General features: G+C 39.0%; 1 protein-coding gene across 1 annotated transcript in view; it reads left to right on the plus strand.

Annotated features, from left to right (window-relative positions):
- LOC139720297 (ornithine aminotransferase, mitochondrial-like) overlaps nucleotides 1–4,772 on the plus strand; it is a 127,295-nt gene extending 122,523 nt beyond the window's left edge. Inside the window, exons 5-6 of the mRNA XM_071631662.1 lie at nucleotides 1,527–1,649; nucleotides 4,558–4,772. Of these exons, the coding sequence (XP_071487763.1) occupies nucleotides 1,527–1,649; nucleotides 4,558–4,707 (273 nt within the window). The 3' untranslated portion in view covers nucleotides 4,708–4,772. The remainder of the gene's footprint in view (nucleotides 1–1,526; nucleotides 1,650–4,557) is intronic.
- Nucleotides 4,773–12,134: the final 7,362 nt, after the last annotated feature.

Consider the following 12,134-nt stretch of genomic DNA (forward strand, 5'->3'; position numbering starts at 1 on the left):
ACAAAGGGAAGACTTAATCCGGGCGTTCCCGAACGCTGGCTACATGGAGCGATGGCTTCGTGGTCGATTGGGTGCAGTGAAGTTGACGCTATTGTGTTCGAAACAAAGGCACTAAACAAAAGACTTTTAAGCTGGCGTTCCCGGAACGCGGACGGCATGGGCGCATGCCAGGCTCGTGCCAAACTGGCTACTTAACAGATAAGAAGGCATGCTGGACGCGGGCGAACGCTCGTGAGATAAAATCTGTCACGCCTAAGTAATTCAGTTCTGTTTGTCATCATTTCAGCATCTATTGTGAAAGTTCACATGATTTGTAGGACTTTACCACACAGCATGACATCACAATGGCGCATCACAAGCCACACCTACAATTTCCTTTTTAGGGGGCAGGGCATTGCTAGCATGAAATCCTCGAAATCTGGGTCGTATTTTTCATTTAAGGGCTCAAATCTGAGATTTCCAAAGGAATAAAATTTTGCTGGCCCTTTAACTTCCTGGAAATGAAGCTGAGTGAAGCTCATACATTTTCCTGCTGTTTCACTCCTTGCATGTGAAAAGAAAACATCAGGAAGACAAGTAGTACAAGTTTCTCTGTCCTTGAGTGAATTGTATTCATAATTTTCTTCGGCCACATCACTTTTAAGCTGACTCAAATTTAGGACCTACAATTGTATAAATCATTTCACCGCAACTGCATGCAGCGCAGAAGACAACATATAATCATCATTACCTTTGAAATTAATTATTATTTTTTAAGTTTTTGTATTAAATATAGCAATTTCCCTCTGTCTCAAATGCAAGAAAAACATGCAAAATACAGCTCAGACAGCACCAGAGAGCATCTAGAACCCAGAGCTTCCAGGGCCCTTGAGCGAGCCCTGACCCCAGCTGCAATGACAAGCACTCAGCACACTTACAATTTTCGTAATATTCTCACATTTGGAGTTTGCAACATGCTCAAATTTCAAGTTGTAGACAACCCTGTGATTCGACGTGGACATCATTTGTTTCATTTTTCTGACAAGAATGATTCCTCCACTTATACAGATGCCACCAAGGATAAAAAACACATTTACCTACCTAGAAAATAGTCTTTTGTAATCATTTTTACCATTTCACAGAAATTTCCAAACAAATTGCACCGTACCATACTACATGTCGTCACAGGAAGAAGCTCTGTCATTGGATTCTCAGAGCAGGAAATATACTGTGAAATATTACTTCACAGGATCAGAAAATAAGAACAAATCACTTTTAAAAAAATGTCAAGCATGTTTAGCACTTAAGTGCTAAAACATGTAATCCCAGTTATGATGTGACATTATGTTATTGCAAATCTAAGGCAAACTACTTTATGTGGCGTACAGTTGTAATTTCAGCTTGGTCATGATCAAGGCCTCATTACCATTAATGCTCTCTTTTATCTCACATATGGGACCAGTGTATTTTCATTCATGAGAGTTGTGTGATGAAATATTAGCCTTAGTTTCAACTATCTGCTATTAACTTCTCTCTGTTCTTCACAGAAAGCCACCCAGGATCCTACTGTTGTCGCCTTCATGGTGGAGCCAATACAGGGGGAAGCAGGGGTCAATGTTCCCAATCCAGGTTATATCCAAGGAGTGCGAGAAATTTGTAACAAGCACAATGTAAGCAAAAATCATGGGCCTTGTTCATACTGTGCCATCATGTGGTTATTCTTTTGTTTGATTAACCATCCAACTTCACTGTCACAGGACAGAATTCTCTCTTGTTCCTTTAATAGATTGTTTGAAGACCTTTTTTTTTTTTAAAACAGGAATTATAAGGTATGCCAAAGAGACAAACTTGTATAGGTTAACTATTGCATACACACTATAGAGTTGTTGCAATAGAGTGACACTATTTTAAAGGGAAGCAGTCCTGAGATTTTCACTGTACTGATAATTAAGAAGAGTAAAAAATATAACCTTTCACCAATTTATACGCGTGGACATCAAAAATTGTCTCCGTACACGATTTTTAAAAAATAATTCCTGCAAGCGATCATGTAAGAGCCTGCCAAAAGGTGCAACGTCATTGATGCCCTACTCTCAAGTTGACAGCCGTGCCTCAGAAAACCAATTTAAGTGTTCAAAATGATCATATCTGATTTTTTCATAAATGTGACAATATGTGGTTTTATTATTTCAAACAAAATATTTCAAGCTTATTTATATATACAATTAATATAAAAATAAATAGTAAACATGTATTTATAAATAACTAGGGATGACGAGTAGAACACCGCTGGAAAGAGTTGTGCATCGATGACGTATGACTCTCCGCCAAGACTTGCTCATTTGCAGAGTCACACTTTTTTAACCGAAATGTACGAGCTTATTTGGTGATTTGAAAGTTTGTTTTTTATGAAAGTAGTTCATTGGAGGTACCAACAACAACATATTTTTTTAAATTTTGTGAGGACTGCGTCCCTTTAATAGTGATGTAGTGTAATGAATTATTTTTTTGCCTCCGCCACGAAGTGGTGCCGGAGGCATTATATTTTCGGGTTGTCCGTCCGTCCGTCCGTACGTCCGTCCGCTTTCGTTTACGCGATAACTTGAGTAATATTGACTGGAATTTTACCAAACTTGGTAAACTTGGTATAAAGTATGATGGGGCAATTATTTGATAAGTTTTTGGGTGAAATCGGCCAAAGGTCAAGGTCAAATCATGAAATTGTACTCGTTTTTGCGATAACTCAAGACTGGATCAAGCAAATTTCACCAAACTTTGTCTGAGGATGATGTATGATAGGACAATTACTTGATTAGTTTTTTAGTGAAATTGGACAGAGGTCAAAGGTCAAAGATCAAGGTCAAACCCTAAAATTTATCTGTTTACATGATAACTCAAAACTGGATGAAGCAGCTTTCACCAAACTTGGTCCAAGGATGATGTATGATGGGACAATTAGTTGAGTAGATTTTAATGACATTGGCAAGAGGTCAAAGGTCAAAAGGTCAAGGTCAAATGCTAAAAATGTTGCTGTTTCCCCCATATCTATGCAATGCCCAAAGGTATTTTCTTGAAACTTGGTGTAGACATGTACTACTGCGTAAAGATTCTCCAGAGAGAGTTTCATGTCAGAAGGTCAAAGGTTTAAAGGTCAAAGGTTAGGTGAAAATGTTGAATATCACTTTTCTCGCAATTGGTTCAATGTATCTTTATGGAACTTGGTACATATCTAGGGAATTTAGGAGTCATAAGTCAATAGTCAGGGGGTCAAAGGTCAAGGTCAACTCCTCAAAATTTTACTATTTCCCTCATATACTAGTATGCAATGCTTGCATTATTAGTTTTAAAACTTAATATATACATGCATTACCTAATGGAGATTCTCCGGGAAATTTCCAGCCAGAAGGTCAAAGGTCAAAGGTTAAGGGTCAAAAGCCAGGTTTCAATGCCCCCCCCCCAAAAAAAAAAAAAAAAAAAAAATCATTTTGTACTGTAATTACACTCTTTCTTCATACCTTGGAAATTACTCAATGCATAAACTTATAAAAGGGTCCGTCAGAATTCAAGTAAAAATTCTCAATTCCCAAAATATGTGTACCTGCACTCGTAGCCAATTATAGCAAACCCAGTTCAAGGAAAATGAACATTCAAGACATTTCTGACAAACCTGTCATTTCAATAATTTGCCAGTTATGTGAAACTGTCATCACACATTGTGAAGACATTGTACTATACACCTATTGGGATAATCGTGCATTATGGCGGAGGCATCAGTCACCATAGCGACATTTCTAGTTCTACTATGGATCTGATTTCCAAAAGTAAGTGTATCCTATTACAAAACAGTTTTTATTCAATTGCCCCAAGTGCATTAATTAAGATAAAAATCTCCTAGTGGATAAATGAAATGCTGATTTTAGCTGTAATTGGTATTCCTTCAAAAATAAGCCTCATACTTTATACAATTCTCCCTATCGCACATAGCCGATATCAAGCGATATCACCCTGCGATACCAATATCAGATCGATCGCTCTTAGGACATTTTCTTCCACTCTTGCGATTCTCGAAAATCGTACAAGAGATCCTACATACTGTAGGATCTCTAATTATACATTCCTTTCTTGAAATGTCTTGAACATACACATGAGTTTGACATCAGGTTGAAATTTTCTTTCCTGCAAAGCAGAGTTTTCCACGCTCTCTACTGAACTTTGTCTGTTGGGAACTCCACCCACGTCATGTCTTTCATCCATGGATATTTTCAATAATTTTGTTGTTTGGCATCATCGGTCCAGCATTTCCATATTTCCTGAGCCAAAGGCTAAAGTGAGCTATTGCGATTGCTCTTCGTCCGGCGTCCGGCGTGTGTCATTCGTAAACTTTTGTAAACTTTTTACATTTTCATCTTCTTTGTTAGAACCCCATGACCAATTTCCACCAAACTTGGCAAGTAGCATATTATTATTATACCATCAAGAGGCGCCACAGTGAAGTTGCACCAAGGTTGACATTTATTTTGAAGCTCAATGCTGTTATTTAGATTACATCAACATTCAAGTTTAACCATTATTTTCCAGGTTCTATTCATTGCTGATGAAGTCCAGACTGGACTGGCTCGGACTGGTAAGCGACTCTGTGTTGACCATGAGAATGTGCGCCCAGACATGGTCATACTCGGGAAGGCTCTGTCAGGGGGCATGTATCCAGTAAGTTATTATAACTCATGAAAGCTTTTCATTTTTCTTTATATCAGACCATGCCATCTCACCTCGAGATGCCTATTCTCTCTTTAACCAAGAACTGTTCAACTGTAGCTTTTGCAATTTTTGTATTATCCTAAATGATGTCACAAACAAGAAAGAAAATGAATGGGACAATACAATTATTTGAGTGTCCTAGACTTTCATTTTAATAAGTTTGTGCTTTTCATTTTCAGGTTTTGCAAGTTTTGGTGATGACTGTGTGTAGTTTAGCAAAACATTGTAATACTAGTAAGCAACCCATTACAGAAGTCTCATTAAAATTCTATATTGTAAATGAGTGGTGGGGAGGAGAGAAATCTTTTTGAACACCCCACAACTTTTGTGGGATATCATGGGAATGGGTTTTAACCCGTATTTTGCTCATGTACACGTACTCGGTGTATTGACGCTGTGGACACACAGTGCATACTTGCATTGTATGCACAGTGGATGAGAAATGGCGTTGTTGAATGTTCCGCGTTTTCGCGAAAGTTAACTTCCGGTTATCTTCCGACCGCATCGATAGGCCTCTTTTCTGGCGGCAAATTTGACGTCATCATGTGATGACCATGAGAGATAATGAAAAAATATGAAAAATGAAAGTGCTCTCTCTGTCCGAGTTCATACATGTCATCATATTTATTGATGATGATTGAGAAATTAGTCCTCTTCCCCTACACTATACTCTACACGGTCACACTCACAGTTAGTTTTCCATATTTATTTTCACACACAATTTGCCTTTTTTCAACTTCACCCACACACACAAACCAGTTTTTTTTTTTCAAAGTGGTTTTGTGCTATACTTACTTTTTGATATCTAAGTTTCAATTTTTAGATTTATGTTGACAAGTCTATCTTGACCATTTTCTTGTTATTTCACTTTGAAGGCAGCATGTCTGCTAGTGCTGGCAGCAGTGTTAACACTAACCACACCAGCGACCCCAACACATACCAAAGTGCCCCATGCTCCACGCCGGGGTTACAGCGACCCCAACACATACGTACCGACCGTACTAGTTGCAGCGCCCCGCACCGGGGTTTAATGTTAAGGCGTGACAGATTTAATATAGCGAGCGTTCGGCCGCGTGGGGAATGCTCGCGTTCCTCCTTTTGTTAGGGGACGCCCCTATTCCTCCTGCGTGCAGAATGGGGGGTTTAATCCCTCTATTCATCACCCTAATGAGGGCGTTCCTTGGACGCAACAGAACGGGCTTGCTCACAAGTCGCATTCATGGCGTTCCTCTCCGCTTTAGGAACGCAAGGATTATCCCAACCACGTGCTTTCCGCGCACAGCTTCACCTTTGAAAAGAACAATTTGCGCCGGCAAGTGCACAATTCACGGTGGACGCCAGAATTCCACATCGTTCTTGCAAGTTAAAATAAATCGCGTGGCAAAAACGAGTGAGAGAAATCGCGCACTTCAGACAGTTAAACGATTGCGACTCCACATGCTCGCATACGCTACGGAGTAACATTGCACGAGTTCGCAAAATTCTCACGACTCGCAGTTTCCAAGCGTCATGAACAGGATTGGTATTCCAAAAGTTTTGCCAAAGTTTTGCGATTATTCACAAGCAATAATTCACAAGCGAGAAGTTGCATTCTGGTTTACTTTTCGATGACATTAGTCAAGGCTCGACACTTACGGGGCCACCAAAAACGCGCGTCGGGCCACCGAAATTTCAGAAATTAAGATTTTGGTACGATCGGGCCACCAAAAAAGTCGGATGTTTGCCTTTACTTTCGAAAATGAACAGCGGTAACAATCGGCTCCGTAAGATGCTAAAATAGATGTCAGATGTTTACTCTTAATTTTGGAAATGAATAACGGTAATATTCGACTCCGTATCAGGGGTCGCACTTAACTTTTTTTTTAACTAGCCAGGCGGACTACTTAGAATCAATTTTGACACTGAAGCAATATTTTGGCTAGCCAGACGGACCAGTTACTTCAGAATTTTATGATTTTTAGCTAGTCCGACATGATTTTGGGTGGCCAATGGCCAGCGGACCATCGCCAATTTCGAACCCTGCGTATGATACTAAAATAAATGTCGGATGTTTGCTTATACTTTGGGAAATTAATAACGGTAAGAGTCAGCTCCGTACGGTGCTTAAATTAATGTCAGATAATTGATTTTGCCTTCGGAAATGAATAAGGATAACATTCGGCTCCGGAAGATGGTGAAATAATTGTCGAATGTTTGCTTTGACGTTCAGAAATGAATAATGATATTCAACTCTGTATGATGATAAAATAAATTTCTGATGTTTGCTTTTATGTTCGAAAGTAAATAGCAATAACATTCAGCTCCGGAAGATGCTAAAATAAATGTCGAATGTTTCCTTTGACGTTCGGAAATGAATCAGAGTAATATTCAATTCCGTATGGTGATTAAATAAATGTCGGATATTTGCTTTACTTTCGAAAGTAAATAGCAATCACATTCGGCTCCAGAAGATGCCAGAATAAATGTCAGATAATTGCTTTTACTTTTGGAAGTGAATGGCAGTAACATTCTGCTCAATACCATGCTAAAACAAATGTCGAATTTGTTATTCCACACTGCTCGATTGATTAAAAAAACTCTTACGATTCACTAAAGTTTGTTATTATGCTGAAGGTTCGCTTTTCTTTTTTATATAAGTTTCGAAATTTCGGACGTTATATAGCTGATACGAAAACGAAGTTTCTTACCACGAATATGATAATTTCTTTACAGATAAAGGACCCACCTTTTTTTCCATTTTCGGATGAATGAACCATCTGAATATTTTTTTTTTCCCGGAATGATGAATATCGTGCAAAGAAGTAAACGATGTCACGTTCAGAAATAAACCCATATATTCCCGTCACAGGAAAAGATTCGGCGTTTTTAATTTTCTTTTAGCCAAAAATGACATAAGTTTCGTACCATGCACGTAATTCATTCTCACATTTACGAACCTTCGGAATAATGCCACAAATGGTATTAACGAGCCCTAATACAATTTTGGACTAACACATTACATAAGGCATATCAAATTTGCGTGTTTTGCGGGTTCAGCAAAAAGAACCATCGGATTTACGAACCTTATTCTTCTTTCGGAATAATGAACATAAGGCAAAGGAAATAACGATGCCATAATAGGAATTCAAATTATTTTCTTGCCTCAAAGATTTTCCATACTTATTTTCCGAACTACTAACCCCCAATGCCAGACTAAAAATCCGAAAATTAAATAAGCTCTGCTTTCTGATGTTTTGTTAATCCCAGAAATTAAAAGGAACAAGTTGTGTTATTCGTTTTCAGAGTAACGTAATTAATTTAATATCCCGATAAATGCACCCTTAGAATCACAAAATTCGTGCGGTTTCGGATTAATGAATCGTATTTATTTTTCACATTAACGAATATCAATACGGCAGAGGGAATTTTCGAGAATATTATAGCGAATCTTATTTAACTTTCGCATTACAAGAACCTTACAGGTGCAACGAACATCAAAATATAAGAACGATGTCAAACTAAAAATTGAAACTGTATAGTTGCTTCAAGAATTTTACCTCCCGTCTATATTGCTTTTCCGATCTAAATCTAAAAATGAAATAAAACAAAACAAAACAAAACACGATGAAACGCGCTATTATTGCCGAACATAGAATACATCCCCATAGGTGGAACAAAATAACAACAGAAAAAGATGCAGAGAGAGAATGATGGGCGGGAGAATGGTCTAGGAGGTCGAAGATCTTTTGTGTGTGTGTATGTGTGTGGAATTGAATATTACATGTACATGTTGTGCACAGAAATCTGTCAAAGTCTGTCAAAGTGTGTCAGAGTCACAAGAAATCAAGTTTTAGTTATGCCTATAGATATAAATGTGGATTCTACAGACTCTAAAGCTACGTTTACACCATGTTCCCGGCGGCCACGTTGTATTTGCCTGAGATGCAGTGCGCTGTGGGTATACTAATGCAGTTGAGACATTCTCCTGTTCCCCCCCCCCCCCCACCTTCGCATTCTAAGTCTTGTTCGGATCGTTCCAGTCCTCGCCCCGGCGAACTTCTATAGCTATCACACGCTGTTCTCACGGCGTCTGATCAGGCTATAGACTATCAATATTTTCCGTCCCGTCCCGCTGCGGACCGCCTCCAAGTTTTGTTAGGGTCTATTACGTGCCGTCGTGTTTCATTGCATTCATCCCATTTTATCAAGGCATACAAAATTCCTCATTAGCACCGGGACTGCCGTGGCAATTTTTTTTTAACAGTTTAAGAATGTGACACGGCATCCACGGCAATCACGGCCTGTCACATTTGCCTATCTCGTCTCACAGCGTTGTTTCACGTCCGTCCCATTTTGTCCGTGATGGCCTGAAATGTGACTGCCGTGGTTGCCGTGAACATGTGTAAACGCGGCTTTTAGCTTTACATAATCCAATTCCACATCCCTTTAAACCTTAAATACGAATATTTGTACGCTATTGTCAGTAGTTCACTTTCTAAAAAGCAAAAACAAACGAACAACCAAACAAACGAACGAACAAGTAAACAAACAAAACCATGACAATCTCTTAAAATTCAGGTTCTGTTTCCGTTCAAGCTCACAACCTGATTCTTTCCCTAAACGAAACAATACAGCAGTCGTTCTTTATAGCGACGCACGACGGCGTTTACGCTCCTCCTCTGTCACTTCATAAGGCGAAAGCATTCTATATGAGGAGTCAAAGAAAATCATCCAATTATAAGACGGTATCTATCATCGACCAATACGGCAGCCTGATGTGAACTTCGGTGTGTTTGTGTCCGTGCCGCAAAATGAATACGTCGGTGCGCTTTTGTGTGTCGGGTGCATCTTTAGCAAGGAGCTACAAGTTTTGTTGCTTGTAGCTCCATGGCTGTTATTGCTGCCCCAAAACAAGGGAAGCAGAAGAAAAAGGGCATACCTGCTATTAAGAAAAGCCTCTTTTAAACGAGGATGTTTCTTGCTGCTATTCCCTTCCGATTGTAAAAACTAAAAAGGGTGCTTTATAAGCAATTATGAATACCTGAATTGAAAGGACCAGAGGATACCCATTCTGTAGGCGACGTAAAAAGCATAGGAAAGCCAATTGAGACAATTGGTGCTGGTCAGTCGTCTGCCGAGATCATGGTAATTGCATAGTGGTACAACAGTACTGTAAACCATCAAAATTAATGTATACACACGAATGTAACATTGATACATATCTTTCTCATAATCTGTCACTTTGAAACACTGCATAAAATATGAAGTACCACTGACTTGGTTACTCAACTCAGCATGACATTAAAGCTGTCTAGTATCACATTATTGTGTTACGGGGGGGGGGGGCGTTTAATAAATCTGTTTGTACAGTTACGAACAACTTACGAGCGACTGGTGATCAGTTCTGATGTGCTATACTTATCAGAATTTCCATAATTCAGCACAAGAACTTATCATCAGTCACTCGTAAGTCGTTCGTATCTTTACGAACAGCTTTATGACCCCCCCCCTTCACTGCGTTTCAAGCAGTGGAATATAATTATATCCTAACAAAATATAATAAGATTAAGGCATTTCGTTTTCTAGTTCACGAACTTTCGGAATAACTTTTTTATTTTGTGTGTGTGTGTGTTCTTGAATATTCATCAAAACGAACTTAATTGCATTCTATGTGATTAACGAAATTTTGGAATAATTAATTGCAGACAGAGATGAAAATGACCGTTACTGTTTCTTGCATATTTCTCACTTTTTATGTTCACAACGATGTTCCTCGCTTTGTGATTACGTTTGGTCCATCCATCGCGTTTCCCGCAAGCTTGAAAAAGGAGCTAAAATTCACGCAAGGAGACGGGTTTTCTTCCACGAGAGACAAATCATTTGTAGAAGATGCACCGTCCTTCCCGCCTGTTATAAAGATGACCTATCATACACTATATACGGCTAGCACTGTATGTAGTACTGAAGAAATTTTTCCTGGTGAGAGTCGGTAGACTTATCCGTTCCAAGCGCGGGTAAATTAGTAAGTCTTCTCTCAGGACATTAGGTTTTACCCAGAACTTTACGGAATCCGCATATCGTCTTGCTGACCTATAAGAAAATAAGCCCAAACATTACATTTTGCCAGTTAACAAATAGCCAGGTTAATTATTGTTGCACAAGTTGTCATTATAATACGCTTTGCAAAAAGTAGGCTTACTTTCAATCTTCACTGATGAGCTCTAAACAGCCCATTACATAACCAGGGAAGAGGGATAATTACATTGAATAGTTTAAATGAGTTTTCTTAACCCGTTCCTCACATAATTCTCCAAGAGCCAGAAATGCTCAAAAGCGAGATTCTCTTTGCAGGTCGACTTGAGAATGGACAGGTTGGTATTCCTCCTGTGCGGAAACAGTCAAGCTGTAGGCCTATTATGACAGTATCCCCTTTCCATGGTCAACTACAATACCATGTGCCATCAAACAATGAAAGTATCGATCGGGCACCAGGTATAGGTATGAATAGACATTGCGCTAATGGGCTCACAAACTCTTTTGTTGTACACAAGAATATTGTCACTGGAGGCAAGTATCTACTGAGCTGAGCCTCTATCGCTGTGTACATCTTAATTCGAGTTTTATTGCGAAAGAAGCACATATACGCGAAGTTAGTAACGGCAATGCACAAAACACAAAAATCTTGAGAGCTTTTGAAAGAGCGGGATCCGAAACATGGACCCGTTTCTATAAAAATAGACACTGTACGTTTTAAATTTGATATGAAAAAAACAAACGCATATTCCCCAAAGTGCATGCAAATTTGCGATTTAAATTGAAGTGCGTTGCTGTGAAGATATGCGTGTGAATTCGTATGATTCTGTCGAGATAATTTTTCAGTGCCGACTGAGTTGAAAGAGGATGTGTGATTTTCCTTCCCTAAGTCGCCATATTTTTATTCGTTTTGCTTACATTTCTATTGCCATACTCTGAAAATGAATTGTTCTCGCGCTCCGATTCGCAACATTACCGCTCTGTGATGTACGGCGCGGGCCAGTCTGAAATAAAAACAAGAAAAATTGTTAATCCGGAAACGACATCTTTCGGATTACTAACCTTCGTAAAGATAAACATCTTTCCATCGTCGAACTTATTTAACTTTGGACTGAGATTTAAACCTTCGGAATAGCGAACTACAGTAACAATAATTTGCTACTGTTTTTTTCATCGACATTTCGTGAAGCACGATGCGTTTCGGTAGTTTGAAACGTGTTAATGTTGCGATGTCTTTCCCCTGCTAGTGCAGACTAAGTTCAATCATGGCGAAAGTTCCGTTACGAAATAAAAAATGATTCAAGTCTTTTCAACAATAACACGCTTCGGTTTATAGTTTTTATGCGTTTAAACGCAGTTTTTAGTTTCGTACAAAAACCGCAAGT

Source organism: Diadema antillarum, unplaced genomic scaffold (genome assembly GCF_040938485.1).
Source record: "Diadema antillarum isolate AM-2024a unplaced genomic scaffold, OU_Dant_1.0 scf00000010, whole genome shotgun sequence".
Classification (NCBI taxonomy): Eukaryota; Metazoa; Echinodermata; class Echinoidea; order Diadematoida; family Diadematidae; genus Diadema; species Diadema antillarum.